At 39.9% G+C, this 18,514-nt stretch overlaps 2 protein-coding genes and 1 non-coding gene across 3 annotated transcripts in view; 2 read left to right on the top strand and 1 right to left on the bottom strand.

The window, feature by feature from the left end:
* Nucleotides 1–18,514, top strand: part of LOC147478680 (putative hydrolase C777.06c) — a 49,712-nt gene that overhangs the window by 27,501 nt on the left and 3,697 nt on the right. The gene's annotated exons all lie outside the window — the stretch shown is intronic.
* On the top strand, nt 433–541 carry LOC147478682 (small nucleolar RNA R71). Its single transcript, XR_015209992.1, has one exon. It is a non-coding gene; the product is annotated as a small nucleolar RNA R71 (small nucleolar RNA).
* Nucleotides 7,823–14,574, bottom strand: LOC147478681 (dolichyl-diphosphooligosaccharide--protein glycosyltransferase subunit DAD1-like). Its single transcript, XM_086584546.1, is given in 6 exon segments — nt 7,823–8,117; nt 8,119–8,139; nt 8,235–8,278; nt 8,416–8,503; nt 14,293–14,340; nt 14,430–14,574. Coding segments are annotated over 6 exon segments (366 nt in total). The 5' UTR covers nt 14,532–14,574; the 3' UTR covers nt 7,823–8,054.

Genomic DNA, 18,514 nt, shown 5'->3' with positions numbered 1-18,514 from the left:
GCAACAAACATAGAGCAAACTGAGGTGTCATGATCTGTAGTAAGGCAATTTTCACAAAATTGATTGACACTCATTGCTTGTTGAGGTTGATTATTCTTTGGAGGGTTTAAAGTGAATGAATCAAATTTCTTGTTTAAGTTTTCGATTCCTGTGGTTAAACTAGCAATGGCACCTTCAAGTTTCTCATTGAGTTCATTTTTAACCTCATACATACTTGGTTTACTAAAACTCATCCCCCCATCTACCCGTGCCATGTCCTCATGGTCACTACTATTGGCCCAATCCTTAGAACTCTCAGAAAAGTTTTGCAAAAAAGTGTATGCTTCATCAGGAGTAAGACTAGTAAATCTTCCTTCATTCATTGATTTAATTAACCGGCGGTTCATAGGTGAAAGACCTTTTATAAAGTAATGTACGATGTTAAGTATGTCAAAACCATGATGTGGACAGCGGATAAGTAAATCATTAAATCTATCCCATGTTGTATGAAACTCTTCATTAGGTTTTCCTTTGAAGGTTGAAATAGCCAATTGCATGGCTTCAGTTTTACGTAAAGGGTAATATTGTTTCATAAACTTTTGTGATAGTTGCTCCCAAGTAGTTATAGAATTAGAGGGTAGGGATCTATACCAACGTAGTGCGGTATCCTCAAAAGTCAATGGGAACAACCTTAATCTAGTCTCTTCAGGGGAAAGATGAGGTGCTTTAAAAGTACTTAATATGCTCAAGAACTTACTCAGATGATTATACGGTTCTTCATTTATTTTGCCATAATATCTTGGCAACATATTAAGAATGGTGGGCTTAATCTCATAGTTATTGTTTTGTCAGGCATCACTATGCAGTTCGGTGGTTGAACCGCGATAGGTTGAAACAAGGTGCTAAGAGTTCTTTGATCAGCCATGGCGGCTAATGGTACTCTCTCTGGTGTATCTTCTAAGTCTACTAGTAGTGTATGTGTGTTTCAGATTCAGAATCAGATCCTGAGTTCGATGGTGTGGTCTCCTCCAAAACCAGAATTGGAAGATTGTTACAAGAATTAGCTCTTTTGATTAAACGTTTACGAGGTGAACCACGAAACCAAGTTTTCATGCACTAGATAATAAAGCTATGTAAAATAATCTAATATGCACTTAATTAACTAAATTATATTATCAAACTATATGATGCTAACTATTAATGCTAATTATGAAACCGCCAAACGAGGGATTCACGGTGGAAGAGAAGCACTTATCATTCTACAAACAAAACAAGTCCAAAAATTTTGAAATTTTTTTAGCAGCTACCTGATACGTCCAGAAAGTAGCTGGAGTCTCCTGACGTGTCAGGGATGATCCTGTAAAAAGTTTGGATTATTTGAAGTTTTACAGATCCTTCTTCTCGACTGTTCTTCCAGAGACCTTGGTCCTGAAAAGCTGCATAAACATACTGAAAACAAGCAACTAGTTAAGTGGTCAAAACAGGTCAAACAATACTCAAATTTTTACTGGAAGCTCCTGAAGAATCGAGGTTCCTCCTGTAAAAAATTTAGAATTTTTGATAATGTGTAATTAGCTCTTCTCGACTGTTTTTACAGATACTTGCGTTCTGAAAATTGAAAATGGGGTACTGCAAAGACGATGTTAGTTACCCAGGTAAGACAAGTACTAAAATTTTGAAAAAATTCCAATAAATTACCGATACTGTACAGATCAACTCTATAAAATTTCAGAATTTTTTGAAATTTATAAATACATTTTCTGTACTGTTCTTTTCTGTTAAACAAATACAAAACTTTATGAAAATACTTTCTACTATGCAAATCTAATTGAATTATGCTAAATTAATCTAATTATGCTAATTATACAATTTATACTATATGAATTCCTAAATTAAAGTAATCTAAATTAAATATTCTATCACCTAATCAATTTAGAGCGGGCAGCGACGCCATTGAAAAAGCATGCAACACGTTATTATTTGTGTCGTTGTTTGTGTTACGTATCTTTTGCAAATCTTACTTCGCCTAATATATATTGATTAGTATAGTGGCTAGCAAGGTATCAATCCTACTCTAAATAATTAAGTGATGATAATAGAAATTTCTAATCTAAATTACTCTAATGGATGCAAGTAAAAGATGTGGCTAAGTAATAATTAATATATGGTTGATTAGATTTGAGATTTAAACTATGCATAAACTAAACTAAATTAAATATATGAATATGAATCAAGAGAAAGAATATCTTGGGAGAGATGAATCCACCAAAATCATAGAATTAGTCTAATAGATCTATCTATCATGCTTAATATAAATCATCAATAGAAACTCACCATACCTACAAACCTTATGCTCATAACCATGATGATAATATGTGGCTTTCAACGTGCTTTCTATCTTTCCATCAAATACTTCTTCAATCTCCAATGATATCTTCTATCTAACCAAATTGTGATTTAAGTGGCATTCAATATACAACTCTAAGTGCCATGGAAAATCCACATGTGGCATTAACCATACAACTAATTGAGGTGTCATAAATAATCAAATCATCACACTAGAACACTAAAAACTAGAAGAAAAGAATCTAGGGTTTGTGGTATTTTGCTCTACACAATCTTGAATTACCCTAAGACCTCCTAACCTCCACAGGAGCGTTAGATCAATGGACGAATAAGAAGAGACTCAATGAGGGATTTAAACTAAAACATGATAGAAGAAGAACTAAATTAAAACATACGAAAAAAGGCTTCATCTCCCCTCCCAAGAGAAGGGAGATTAGCCCCTCATACTATGCTATGAACACAATATGAAAAATAATAATCTTTATAGCTATTAATGGTGAAAAGGTCTGAACTTTCTTCTCTCTTAATTCTAGATCTAAGATGCAAACACTAAATTTCCTAGATGATGTAAACTGAGGTTTTTGTGCCTTATATATTGGCTTACATGCTCGCGGATAGAGATCCTAATCCTATGTTTATTTGGTGTCAAACTTTCTGTAATCTTTCTAGAAGCAATCCCGAAAAGTTAAAATTCGGTTGGACCAAAGTTGGGCGTGGCCCACTTTGCCCCTGCAGTATTTCCCAAGTCGCAGCCTTCGACTTTTTCGTTTCCTAATTCTTGTGAAACTCGACTTTTTTTTTCCATGTTGATCTCATCTTCCTATGAAGTCGAAATTAAGGCTTTGAGATCAGATTGAAGACTCTTCTAACTCAATTATTATCATCTTTTAGAGTCCCATTAGGCTTGACACTTATGGAGACAAATATGATATTTTTGCCCTAGGCCTTTTAGTCAATTCCCAAAGGACTCCTTTTTTGACTTGTTTGACTTCTTTTCCCTCCATATTTCATATTTAGGTTCTTTGACCTACAAAAACTCAAATTGCATCATATTAGAATATTTAAATATAAAATAGAGACTAACATGCACATAATTGGGGTTATAAATCATTACTTTTGAGCACTTATCAATGACCCTTACTCTTATGGAACTTGCAGTTGGTCTTTTGGTCTCTGGTACTTTCGAGGGCCGGCTTTGCCGGAGTCGCCATTTGAGGTAACTCTGATTCTTGATCGAGTCCAGAACCTCATCTGGCATTTTGTTCAAAGGGGCGAAGTTTCTGTCCATCGAGGGAAGAGCTTTTTCAGCTCCTTCCACACGTGGCTTCTTCTATGGTTTTCCATCTACATTACTGGTTACATTCTGGTACTGTCCTTTGGGCATCCGTCCCTTTGATGGGGATTCAGCCCTTTGGCGGCCACGATGACGGTCTCTCTTCAGTTTTTGAAGGGAAGAGTTCCCTTCTCGAGGGGCCACAGGAGCTGTCCGACTAGCCTTTTTCGCTTCCTGACGTCTATTCAGGATATCCTCCTCCCACCCCGCATGAGTCTCAACCCTGTCTAGGAGTTCCTCTAAATCACCGGGTTCCTGGAGAGGGATCCGAATAAGGCGTTGTTTTCATCCAACTCTTGTTTGAAAGCTATTATGGCAGTCTGTTCGTCACAATAGTCTATCCGGATTGAAATTTCCATGAATCGTTGCATGTAGGACCTCAATGCTTCTCCGTCCTTTTTCTTGATGTTGAACAATCGTCGATCCGGCTTTGGTTGGTGCTTGTTGCATAATTACCGGTCTATGAAGGTCCTAAACATTTCTTCTAAGGACTCGACCGCCAGTAACCTCGTGGTACCACCGAGCATAGATCTAGACAGGAAGCTTTGAACTCTTGATACATGATGTGGTCATACCTTTCATATTGTCCCATAGTTGCTTTCGATATCGAACACGGATCTACTAGATCCGACTTGCCTTTGAAGACACCGAACTTCGGGTTGTTTAGAATCAGCGGGGTAAGGTTTTCATTATTCGAGATGCAAAGGAGATCCGCTTTTGCCCCATTATGGCGAGATTGAACAAGGAGTCTTGCATTTTCTCCCCTTGCCTCATCCGATGCATTTGACGGATCGGTCATTCTTCCGCCTTCCCATGCAGTTTATTTGGTAGAATGCTTCTTGGTATGAGTTTTTTTCCTATGTCGAGGGTCGACGTCACGATCCTGGTTAATTGACTCTGGTTCGGATGTTGTATCCGAGTCCTCATCTGAGTTACTATATTACAACTCAGATGTCTCGCGTCGAGCTGGACCCCTACGCCTTGGGTTCCTTGCACGACCACCTTCTGGAAGGTCGTCATCTTCGAGATCGATGAGTGGCTCCTTCCCTATGTCAGATTGATGCAAATGCCTCAGCAGCTGTACTTCTCATTCAAGATTGTTTATTTGCTATTCCAAAGCCTGTACTACCTGGCTTGCCTGAACAGACTCTGGGTTGGTGAGGACAACATTCTCACCATCTTGACACTCCTCTTGAGCTGCTTATTCCCGGGCCCGCACCAGAGCTCCGCTGTCCATCGGTCTTTGGTCATAGGTCTTTGGAGGGGAGTACTCGCATCGTGGTGACCGACATTCTCCCCCCCCCCCTTCAGGTATCTCATGCTCTTCTTCTCTCACAGTGACGTTGCGCGTGGTTGCGCCACCCTTTGTTTTTTTTGCTCCTACCATCACAATGGTAAGAGTTTTTAAACTAAATTAGTCATTTGGAACGAATGTTTACTTGCTTTCGTCCTCACAGACGGTGCCAAAAGATGTATGGGAGTTTTCGAGTATCCCCTGATCTTTCTCTGTGCCTTGTGATCTAGAAGTTTTTACTGAGTAGAGAAGAGATGAAATGATTTACTAGATAGTTCTAGGTCTCAAAAATATTTCTTTTAGATTCATTCACAATCACTTTCATGCCCCCTATTTGTTATGTGTTGGCTATATCTTCTTGTCTTTGTAGTAGCATGTCCTCTTCAGTCGTCAGCTCCATAATAATAAGTGAGTTAACATGGCTTGCTTGATTTGCCAAATCTTGTGAAAATAGGCTGTATTTTTTTCATTATCATTCAACCAATTCTTTCCACTATTAATAAAACTGTTTATTGGGGAAAAAAACCAATATTAATAAACCAAAATTTTCAATAGCCCCCACAATAACACTGAATGAAATTTATTGTCAACTAGCTAAAACTAATTAGTTAGCAACGAAGAAAAACGTTTTAAGTTAGTCACCACGAAGTGTATCTAATATCAATTCAAAACATACCAAGGGTTCTATATCATGTTTGATGTGTAACCTACGCATCAGAACCAGAGTTTGTAATGGGAAATTATATTTTTGTTCAGCAAGAACTTGAGGAAAAATAAATAATTAAGACACGAAGGACTATATACATCTTACAATAATGACAATGTTGCTTACATTTTCAAGCAACATGAATCCAAGTATATTACATTATAACGATATTACATCATATGTTCCATCCCCCAGAAAATATCAACAGTAAGTGTGAACAAATAAGACCTGAAATCTAATGTGCCATTCTACGCTTGCTCTTCTTACTGCTAGACTCTGGCCGCTCCACACCCAACAGATGGAGCTGTTCCGTTATTCGGAGAAGCTCCCTGTCAAGTCGGGCATTCTCTCCTCGAAGTTGTTCCTCGGTTAGGCGTGCTCGCTCCTGCTCCTCCCATCTCTCCTTCTGCATTTCCCTAGTTGTGCTATAGATTGATGTGCGTAATCCCTCCACCATACGAAGAGAGTCGATATATCAGGCACATAGTGTATCCTGGATAAGTCTTTTAGTTTCTGATCAAATAACTTAAATATGTATAGAAAAAAGATTGAGAACATAGAATACATTGACTTACCGTTGAAAGCTCTTCAGCCACGCGAGTGTCATCAACAGATGAGATGGGAATGTACCGATCAGATCCATCGAATCCCATGACAGTATAATACCACTCACAGTTGTCTCCTCGTGTCGGTGTAACTGCCGCATAGGCATTGTAGGAACGTGGATGAGACTGTGGAGATGCCGGTCCAGGAATACGAAGTTCAGGTCGTATCCCATCCCTGCCAATCATATCAATGTTGCCTGCTCGGTAAACTGCAGGAAGCAACGGCCCAATAGACACACGGTGCCAATACTCTGAGTAATCAATGTCATAATCCAAAAAGTGAATGGCATCAATCCAACCGTTAGCGCGATGGTAGTCCACAGTCTCGTCAGGGATGTCTTTCGATCAAGTCCGCGATACAGGTGACACAATGTAGCACCCCCCCAATCATACTCCCAAATCTTCTCTAGATCCAAGAGGCCAGTCAAGTATCCCAACCGAACACCACTATGTCCGCAATTAAACAAACATTGTCCAAGAAAGTACAACAAGAATGCCCTAACATACTCTGTCTCCTCCTCGGAATTTGCCTCGGGTTGCAATGAATTGTTCTGTGTAGCGCTGATGTAATGATGACTAAATGCGCTTAACTTGATGCCCTTGGTCTCAAAACAATCAGGTGCCAATCTAGGTAAGTATTTGTTCATGTATGTCAAGCTCTCCAATGCATGGTCAAATGGGATTGTTTGCCCAATCCCAACGCTCATTCCAGTGAGCATCACAAAGTCAAGAGGAGTAATTAAACTCTCCTCAGATGGTGAATAATGTAATTCAACTCTCCAAGGACTAAAGAATAACTACCCCAGGACAGCTTATATATTGTACAAGCTCAAATAAATTAACACACCCATTTCTTTTCTAACATAAAATTAGTGAAATCAAACAATAGAAGCAATTAAATATAAATTAAAAACATTTAGGGCATTTAAATAATGTTTTTACCATGACACGTGTTGTTGGTTGGTTTGATTCTTGTTCTGCATTTTCATCTCTCTTTGTGTGTTTGTGTCAAAATTGTTAAGAAAAATGGCGCGACAAAAGATGATGTGGCTCGTCGGATTGTTGAAATGCCCATGAAATCTATGGTACACAATTCCATGAAATATCTGGTGAATTGACACAATTCTTTGGTATATTGGGTATATCGATATTTTAGAACAATGGTTCCTTGAATCCCTTGTAAGAAATTTAAGAGTTGAAAGATCAAAATTTTATCACTCGAACAACGGTAATAGTTTCATCAAATAATTGGAATTTCCTGTTCAAGTTTGGTTAGGGGTACAAGAAGTTCAACGTTGAGGAAAAAGTAAACCCCACTTCATTGATAAGTTGTTGATTTCTAGCTACAAGTCTACAACACTAGCCGGGGTTTCAATTTTCAAGCCTGCCCAATACATACTCCATCCAACGTGGCGTCTTTTCAATGATATGAAGGCCCTGGCACAGTTAAACATGACAATCATAAGCGCTAGAGGCGAAGTGTTCCAAGGCAATAAGATTATATAGGTTCTAGATGTTAGCTCTTGCTATGGTAACGTAAAACCATATCCTGCACCAGATTTCACAAAATGCAGAATCTTCTGAATTAAGGCAAAACAAACGGTTTCACATCTTATCCTCTCATTACTCAAAGATATGTTGATGTATTTAATAACGATGCAACAAAACAATTAACTAAAAAACCAAGAAACAAAACTCTTCTATTACAATTTCGAATAAATAACAAAGAGTTCCTGCTGGTTCCAGTAACAGGTCTTATCAAACACAGACATAACTCTCTTCTCCGGCCAACTATCCAAGGAAATTCATAATCACCAAATGAAGCACCAGATTGCATAGTACAAAATCTGCAAAAAGCACGCTCTGGTGGTAAATCCTGCAATTGACGGTACATAACTCAGTTATCAACAACCCTAGAAGCAGCAACAACCAAAACACATGCACACTAGAGGGGACAGGGGAGAGATATACCTTGAATTCTTTGTTCTCTTTGTTTACTTGGATGCGAAGACAAACTTCAGCGTAGAAAAAAAAAAACAACATCAGTCTTTTTGAAATCATATAAGCATATTTTCTACCATACAACAGAAAATTGTTTATCCCCCAATAAATGCCTTTTTCAAAATAAATAATTTAAGAAGCACTTCCTTACCGGCAAGAACTGCAGTCCCTACGCACGATAATACACCAGAGAGAAAAGAGTTGAATGGAAAAGATCCAACAATTGCCATGTAAACAACCTGCTCGGCAGTAAAATGAATGTAAAAACGTGTTACAAATTGCAAATAATAATTAATAGGATGGCCAACTCGAACCAAATAAAAAAACCTTTGTTATCATTTAACCATTTCTCAGGAAGTGAGATATATGAAAGTAGTAACATATTTATTACTTTATTAGTAATATTTATATTAAACTAATACTGATCGACCATTTGGACAATTGATCTACTCATATTTGTGCAGGTCTTGATACAATGACGTTATGAAAAAGGTTTACAACTGTGATCAAATATTGGTCATGCCACCTGTCAAGACATTGTGAAATGATATGCCAACACATGTAATCACCCTCTGGGATTCACCTATATCGTGCACACTGTTTCCTTTTTTCTTTTTTAAGTTTTTCCTTTGATAGATAAAAACAGATTGCATATGAGCAAATGTACAATGCACAAAAATCAGTGTGTCTATTAAAAGAAAATCGGTTATTGCTTTCCAGGAAAACCAACTTCATGTATTTAAACTTTTTAACACTTTAATATAAAGACAATCAAAACAGAAAACAAAACAAACAACAACACGAACATGCAAAGTTCCACTCGTTTCTTGTTATTTCCTCCTCACTAACATTCAGTACTCTATTTCCTTACGTATAACCATTTAACTATCAGATTTGTTACAGATAGGCACTAGATATAACAGTCTAAGAGTGAAGTCGTACAATTGAATCGAGCTCAACCAAATCTCTGGAATTTATGATTCAAAAGTCAAAACAATCTAGGCCCCCAGCCCCTCATTGTATCATAAAAATACCTCTAAAAAAAGAAAGTGAATTGTTATGTATGCTGCATTTGACATAGGAATCCCCTTTAATCACTTATCCATCAGCTTTATACAAGACTAGAGGACATCACTGCTTCCACTAATTTCATCTTTACACAAGAATAATGTAAATGTATAAAATAACTAGAATAAACCTTAACAACACCTGACAGCCTTTATCTATTCTAGTGGTATAAGGACAAGTTCGCTTCAGATAGCTAGATGTAGCAACCCTGAGTCATGTAGAGCTCCTAATTGAAAAGTGCTTCTAGACAAGAAGAGAGAGCAAGAGCTGCAATCTATTCTGCTATTATGCATAGCAGCTGCCTGCCTCTGTCTGCTCTTAGCCTTCTTCTTGGCATGGCTAGCTCCGTAGAATCTCTTGTAGAGAGTAGGAGTGAATGAAGAGCTGGAGGAGGAAAGGAAGTAGAATCCCTTCCTCTAGAGATGAGTTCCCCTTTCCTATTACTTGTTCTCTTTCTTATCGCCCTGTCCTTATGAGTCTTGAGTCTGCTTTCTTCAAGTAGCCTGTCGCCTTTCTTAAGCACATTGGTTTGGTAGGTTTAGAGCACGCTAGGCTCTATTATATTAGAATGGATTATATCGATCAGTTCGGGAGAGATGCAGTATATAATCTCTCTTTCCTCCAGGACCCTCCTTATGTATGAGCGAAGGTATCCCTGCTAGAGGTACCTGCTTCTTCTTTTTGAGGATTCTCAGTTGCCTTTTTTTATTTAGATAATAGAAGACGATTGTAATAAATATATTGTCTGCTCAGATATATAAAGCTTGAATGCCTGATAACTAATTAGATCGAGCTAGCCTTATAGCCTTCTTGTTTTCTTGTCTGAGACTATCCTACCTATGATTGAAGATGAAGACGAGATATCCGCATTTTCCTTCTATTCTCTATCCTAGTTAGCAGACGCTAAATTTCTGCATTTGCATCTTCTCTGTCTTCTCCTATAGGGCTAGTCCCTTCCTGTGCTAGTAGTTGAACAAGGAGGGGAGACCAAGTCCTCTCTTCCTGCCGCAAGGAAGGCATGGGCTAAGGTAAGGGCAGCCCTTTCAAAATATGAGCTAGGTAGTTCTTAGAGTGGAGGTAGGACTTAATTAAGGCTGAAGTCCGCAGCTCTGAGTATCGCCCGCAGTTAGTTTTTGTCCTTGAGCAAGGACAAGGGACCAGGCAGGCACTACTATTGATAAAGAAGGCTGCGTGGCGTAGTGGCGGAACGTGATGCCCTTTCTATTAGCTGGATGTGCACGTGATCCTAACGGGAATAGAAGATAGAGTTCGAACTATGCCACTAAACAAAACCACATTCACCGGTTGGAGAAGGTGCTTATGCCAAAAATGGAATGAGACGCTACTACAGAGATCAGTAGGTGATCAGTAGGTCCAGCCGTCAGTACCTTATATTACAAAACCCTTTGGCCAGCTATTCGCCTAACCACTTAGGCATTAGGTGGACGCCGAAAAGGCGGTCCAACCGAGAACTAAGAGAAAGGGGGCAACCCTCACTTTCGACAAAAAGGCAAAGCAAACTCAATTCAAGAGCGAGGTTTTAGGATCCCCTTCTGGCAATTTAATGAGAAAGAGCCAGCAGAGCTGGTAGAACTGGAAAAGCAGCACACGTGTAAAAGAAAAGGGGAGTGCTTATGGACATAAAAACTGGACTTCGTGCGTGGGCTCGAAGTTCAGTACGAACCTCGTGAGCCGAGCAACTATTATTAAGAGATCGGAGGGCTAACCCTTTGCTCAACTTGAAGTAAAAGGAAGGTGCGCACCTATGTCCATCCTAACAAAATAAAAACCCGACTTGGGCAATAGCTGCAGGTTTCATTATCCAGAGGATTCTCTCTCAATAGAAGGAATTGGGGAGTCCGTAAAGGGAACTATCTTCGTATTGGCGGAAGCTCTATAACCATCCCCAAAGAGAGGAAGTCAAAGATAGCTACTAACAGAGCTCAAAGCAGATAAGAAATCGGAAGAGACAGACGTAAGGAAGATCAGAGGTCTGAGGAGGCTCGAGAGACCTCTCGGCCCTAGCAGCCGATCACTCACTAATAGCTACTACCTGGAAGAGAGGAATTATTAAACCTAGCACTGACTCTCGCCTGGAATGGGAGGCCGGGTTGAATAAGTCCTTATGGAGCTGGGAGCCCAGTTAAGTCAGATTATTTCCTGGAACAAACCAACTCCATAGGGAAGGGAAGGCTAAGAAAAACAAAAAGGCATATGCTTTTGTCTCGCAGATGAAACAGCATATTTAGATGCAGCAGATGGGGATTGCTGAAGCGGAGGACTACTTGGCTTTAGTTTTAGCAGCGTATGATTTGGCCTCTACGGATGCAGAGAAATCGAATCGAAAAGGAATGAAACGGAGCCAGACATGAATGGAAGGGTGGGTTAAAGACCGATAGGAACGAAACTGGTCCCAGGGACAGATAGGAGAATGACCAGTTAGCTAAGTGTGAAATAAGAGGCTATGAAGCGTAGCATTATTCCAGGTCAGCTTCTCCATTCTTCTTTCCAACCAGGTGGGCTCACCTCAATTCAGATATAGGGTACCTTTCGGACCTAACACCACAAACCATCTTTGTTTGCTTTACGATATGATATGCTTTGGCCGAGATGTGCCAGGGGGCTGTCTTGTATTCTCTCTCATAGTCCATTCTTTCAAGAATGAATACGCCCCCTCAATAGAAGGCCTGTCGGCTTGGCTTCCATTAGCGTGTACTTGATATGAAATCTTTCTTCTAGTGGCTCAGTGACCTTCCCAATCCAATCATCAGTTCTATCTACTCCAAGTGGTTATCTTTTTTGAGACCCGATCGATGGAGTTCTATTCTGCCCATTCCTCTGATCCAAGAGTAGAAGACTATGCCGTGGCCTCTCTGAACGCTTTCTCTTTCTAGACTCCTTCAGTTCCTTGACAATGGCATTCCGGCCTAACGTCAAGAGCTGCTCGATCTTTGGTTAGAAGATCTCCCTTACCCCCCGCTCTAACCGAACCACCCCCTACCCAGGCTGCCGATTACTTATCCGCAGAATTCCCAGAGCTCTGCTAACGCAATGATCGGGTTTTTTTACCAACTGCGACCAGAAGCTATGGACGAGAGTCATCATCGAAGCCTTTGTCCACACGGGTCCTTCGCTTATTTTCTTCACAGCTGCACATATGCATCCCTTTCGCTGTCCTTATAGGGTTCTTGCATACTTATACTTTCTATTATGTCTCGAGCCAAAGCGCTTCATCCCGCCGACCCCCTAGGTTGTCTATGCAAATGCCCAATCGTTCTTTACCGGGCCTGTCACCAAGAAGCAGCTTCTCTTGTGGGATTGGCGTGCCGCTTCCCACTTGATGCAAAGACCATCTAAGTCAATAGATATGGGGCAAGAAAGAAAACGAGTCGCTAGTTTTCTAGTCTGAGTCTTGTAAAAAGGGTTCCACCTCAAGCTACAGGTTCTTCTGGTAGACAAAGCCCGAGCGCCACGAAAACCAGATCACTCTAGTCCGCACTATTACGTCATTCTCGGTCAGTGGCACAAGCAACAAAGATTTTCGCTACAAGTGCACCTAGAGCGCTCTGCAACCAAAGGCCCTGTTGCTTTGCCGGCCAGCCTTGTCCCCTGAGCCTAACCGAACCTAGATTGACGAAGGAGCACAGGAATGAGTCATAGGGAGTCTTCCCTGCTTGCTTCAGTCAACATAGCACCCCTTAGGGACTGTCTCGGGGGAAAGCAGCGTGTACGGTACGGGTTTCGGTAGTGATCTACTTGATCTGGTAAGCTTAGGTTAGTGGAGCTCGACAGGTTTCAAAGCTTCAAGCTTACAAAACAAGACCTAAGGAGTTTGGAGCCCTTGAGTTCTCCGCCGGTAATGGGAAGATGAGCTTCTCCATTGTAATGGTATCTGCTCGAGGAGCCTGTCCCTGCCTGCTTATCCAGACCAAACAGCAACCTTTGGTCCTTCGGGCTGAGGCTCAAGGCGGGAATCAAGGGTATGGGTTCAAGTCTACTTACTGGGAATGGGATCCTGTAAAAGGGCACATGACGAATGGGACCCCCGCCAATGGCATATGAGATGTGGATGATGGAGCTGGTTCGCGTAACTGGTACGTGTATAGAATCTTGCATGAAATAAGGAAATTCTTGTTCGCTAAGGAGTCTTGGTTTAGCAATTTTTCAATCATTAGTGGTTAAGTTGTTAAAGTTCATGTGGATTGGATTAGGAAGTTCGACTGAGCTGTGACTTTCATTCAGTTAAGGGAACTTCTCCCTAATAACTTTGGGAACAGCTTTGGTCGAGTCATCTTTTGCTTCCATCGTCGGGCTGAGAAAGCCTTTGGAGGAACAGTGTTTGCTGGGAGGAAGCACTCCTTCCCGTTGTAGCCATTGCACCTTCGTGATTTGGCCTCCTCTTGTTCGCTTGTAGCTCGGTAAGGTAAGTGATTGTCTGGAGAGGCTATGGCTTGCATTCCGTTAAGGGATATATATGTCTTCCTTCGCTCGTCCTTAACTCGAATCCCGGATTTCATAGTCTCTTTTCTTTTCAGAGGAATGCTGTATGAATCCTCGCTTTGATTGTATCAAGGCTCGGCGGATATTGTCCTTTGGTAGTAGGGCCTGAGGTTCTGCTCTGCCCTAAATATGTATTATTGGTCCAACTTCTAATAAAAACGAATTTTCATCTGTCCATCATTACGAGTCCAGTCTTAGCGCCTTCCAGCACACCACTTGAAGTAGTCAACTTAATAACCCACCTCATCAATCTACGTATAACACATCTGAGAGAGCGAAAGGGGAAATAACCAGGCAGGCTTCACAAATTGTGTCTTATTTCCATCTAACCCATTTAAGTTCTTTTTTGGACAAATTTTACTTACATTCTCCAGGCACATAAAAATTTTAGTACACTTATTATCAATTAAAATAACACACATAAAATCTGACTGCCTAACATATAAAATGGAAGTTATACCTGAATGACAGCAGTGAAAATAGCGAACATGACATAAAGATCAATGATCTGCAAAGAAAATTAATATTTTTGGTATTAAAATTTGGGTTCTGACATTTCACAAGATATTGTAATGTTAGTAAGAATATAAGGACGACCTTCAGATTAGTGGGTGTAGCCACGTAAGCAGATCGGAGGGATTGGAAAAGAGCTTGTGCATCTTTTGTTGTTGTTGTTGACGACGTCGACGACCTTGCCATTTTCTTTCTTCTCTCTCGCTGTTTTTTGTGGTACGAGTATGTGAATCAGAACCAAATTAAGGTAACAGATAGTTGGGCCTGAAAAGGACAAAGCCCAATATTAGTTTCGTCCTCACGTCCAGTGAAAAAAGCCCAAAGTCAGTTTCTTATATTCAAGCAGATCAGCATTCTAGTATTCAGCATGCAAACTCACCTTCTAATTTATTGTCCGAATTCTTTTAGGACACCTTCACTAAACCTCTCGGCAATGACACCTTTATGAGATTAATTCGCAAATTGGGAGTTTTTGACATTCACTCTCCAACTTGAGGGGGAGTATTGGAAGTCAGAGTGTGCACGCCCTCTACTTTAGTACAATTAGAGTGTGCCTGCGCCTTCTATTCCAGTAAACAACTCTCGCAGCTTGTACAGTTTCTTTTCTATTTGTTTTAGGATTTCTATTAACGTAGATAGCAACAATGTGTACGGATAGGGCTGGAAATGGAGCGGGTTCGGGTCGACTTTTCACTCAAAACTCTTTACCATATATGGATCCATCCGGATTCGGGTCAGATTTCGGATATCCATATCCATTAAAAAACACCAAAAAATACACTATTTTAATGATTTTTATATATAAATGTAAGATATAAATTAATTTTTAGGCATCAAAATATAAATCTTGTTAAAATGATTCGGGTTTTGGATATTCAGGTCGAATTCTAGTCACAAACATATAAACCATATCCGTTAAAATGGATTCGGATATAGTCGGATTCGGTCGCATCCGTACCATTTCTAGCCCCAGTACGGATTAGGAACTTGTAATTGTATAAATAATAAAAATCAATCAAGTAAATATTCTCTCAAATCTATCTCTCTCTAATTTATCAGGCATTCCCCACTTTTGATCTTGGGGGCCTAAACCAAAGTTAAAATTGAAGCTTGGTTGGGTTAAACCGACCCAAACCCGTTTAGGTGTGGGTAACCGATAAATCATTTCGCAGTCCGTTTGAGAGAAACGTGTTAGAACAAGAAAATTTCCAACGAAGCCTTGTTCAGGTACAAGAAGAATTCTATTCATTTTTGTACTAGTTTTCTAATTCCAAATCAGCATTCTACTCACTGTACGTAGCATGCAAACTCACCTTCTAATTTATTGTCCGAATTCTTTTAGGAAAGTGATTTCCTAAAGGAAGTTGTAGTAGAAAATAATCTGCCTATTTATATCAGTCCCAACTCGTTGCCTGTCTTTTGTTCTTTTTCTTGTGAACTATGGAGGCTGACTTAGATAGGTAGTAACTTACTGGAGTTTGTAGAGCACTTCGCTTACGGGTATAAAAATAGGATTCAGAATCATTGTGGTGTTTTCTAAGATCAGAGTAAGAGTCTGATAATCTCCAGCCTCAAATCGCAGAATACTTTATACAAATGACGCGTCCTCCATGTTTGGATCATCTCCCTCCCCCTCCATCTTCCGGTAGAAGAAGACAGGTTGACTGGTCCGAGCTTCCGGACCATATTCTACATTTGGTTGCAGATAAGTTAATCGACATCAAGCATGTAATCTATTTTGGTGCTGTTTGTAAGCAATGGCATAATTCTGTAACTGAATTTGAAGTTCGATTACACCATCAAGTTCCTCTGCTTATGCTTCCTAGCCAAGCTAACAGTGATGGACCAACACGAAGTTTGTACAGCGTCTTGGGGAAGAGACAATACCATTCGGAATTACCAGTCCCTAAAAATAGATTCATAATTACTTCTAGCCATGGCTGGTTGGTGACGTGTTACGAAAACTATGATGTTAGTTTACTGAATCCTTTCTTATTATTGAATAATGAGATTCATCTGCCTTCTTTAACTACACTGGATATTCCTTATTTGCTTGAACAACCCCAATGTGTCAATGTCAAGAAGGCAATATCTTCAGCGAACCCAATCTCAAATTCTAATATTTTTGTCATGGCAATTTATTGCGACATGAGGAGGATAGCCTTCTGTAAGATGGGTGACAGAGTTTGGACCAAATTAGACTTGGATTACACTTGCATTGAAGATGTTATTTGGTTTGGAAATCAGTTTTACTTTGTTGATTGCCTTGCAAACGTCTTTTCTTGTGATGTAAGTCATCCCAATGGTCCCAACCTTTCAAGGGTCGCACCTCCCCCTTTTGATGGCGATGGTGTTGACATCACCGTCGATGGTGCTGATGGCTTGTACCTTGTCGAATCATCTGGGGACTTGTTACTGATTATAAGGGATAGGTTGGTTTCAAGTGATGGTGGTAATGGTGTTGGGTATGATACTGATGATGATGATCATCGTGGTGATGATTATGATGACAATGATGGTGATCGTGGTGAGGATTATGAATATGATGACGATGATGATAGTGACTATGATGATGGTGATGGTTATTCTGATGATGATGGTGGTGATGCTGATGAGTATGATGATAACGCTGATGACAATGGTGACGATAACAAGGGTCATGTCAATGAAAATGTTGATGAAATTGATAACGGTCAATATAGCTATGTTACTCGTGGATTCCTCGTCTACAAGTTGGACCCTGTTGAGCTTAAGTGGGTTGAGCTTAAAACCCTTTGTGGTCGTGCAATTTTCCTTGGGGATAATTCTTCTTTCTCTGTATCAGCTTCAGACTTCCCAGGATGCAAGCCGGATTGCATTTATGTCACCGACGATTACCATGTAGGCTATATGCGAATGGAAGAACATGGAGTAGGTCCTCATGACATTGGTGTTTTCAACTTGGAAGACGGGACCTATGAACCATACTGCCCAGTGGAGTCCGGCATGATCCTGCCTCGCCCAATTTGGATTGAGCCGACACCTCGACTTTGTTGATGAAGTATCTCGTCATTTAGTTCCAAAAGTGTAGTTGCCGAGAGAAGTCTTTAGTCGCATCCTTGCCTATGGAGTGCTGAATATCTGTTGTCTCTTGTTGGTTTGGAGTGTTTAATATATGTTGTCTCTTGTTGGTTATGGACGTAGAGTCGAAAGATTTTACATTAGCTCCTTAACAATTTGGTGTAAAATATACAATGTGATTCCTTTGTCTATAGTTGTCCAGAGTTTCTCAGCATGTTGCAATATATCACTCTGTTAGATGAAATTGACTGACTTGCAGATTCACTTCTTTTTCTGTTCCAGTTCGAATATAAGTTTTACGAAATTAGGAACTCTCTGTACAATTTTATGATACCATGCAAGTTTTTGAGGTGTAAAGTAAAGGATCATCATATTGAACTTCATAAACCCAAAACATTCACTGAAGAGGAACTTATGGCGAGATAGGATGCGGTGAAGAGTGTATTGGGCGTAGGTGACTTATATATTAAATCTAAGAAATGCAATAGAAACTCAAAATGAAAAGTATAGTCCAAACCTGAATGCTTACACGTACATCAGTTCATATATAGACATCTAATGAGTCGGTTATACAATCTGCCACAAGTCCATAGATGCGGGTGAGAAACAGTTAGTATGCTAGCAGTCTAGAGTTTCATAGCTTAAGGAATTTTCACTTTTCGGTTATGACTTAATTCTAATAGGAACTTTTGTCAAAGCTTCCAACACCGAGTTCAATCAACTATACCCCACTACTGCTTTGTTTCAAAAGTATGAACTTATTGTTGTTAACTCTTTTAGCTGAAGTAGCGGTGAACAACATCCTTCGTCCGAATCTATAGAACAACATCGAAACAAGATGAAATCTCTCCCCATATGGGTGAAACTTGACTTACCAAAGCAGTTTCACACAGTATGCAATGGACAGGTGCTTTATTTCGATATATTTGTTATGTTACTTCAGCATTGTAAGATATGCGAATGTGAACGTTTACTAGTAGTCTAGCGCTATGTTTATTAGTAGTTAGGAGACAGTAGTTAGTGGAATAACTAATAGGACTGCTGACCCTGGGTACAAAGTAGTTAGTGAAATAACTAATAAGAAAATGCTAGAAAACCACTATAAGGTG

This window comes from Coptis chinensis, chromosome 9, assembly GCF_015680905.1.
Source record: "Coptis chinensis isolate HL-2020 chromosome 9, ASM1568090v1, whole genome shotgun sequence".
Lineage (NCBI taxonomy): Eukaryota > Viridiplantae > Streptophyta > Magnoliopsida > Ranunculales > Ranunculaceae > Coptis > Coptis chinensis.
The sequence above is the reverse complement of the archived record's forward strand: the minus strand, read 5'-3'. Positions and strand labels throughout refer to the sequence as shown.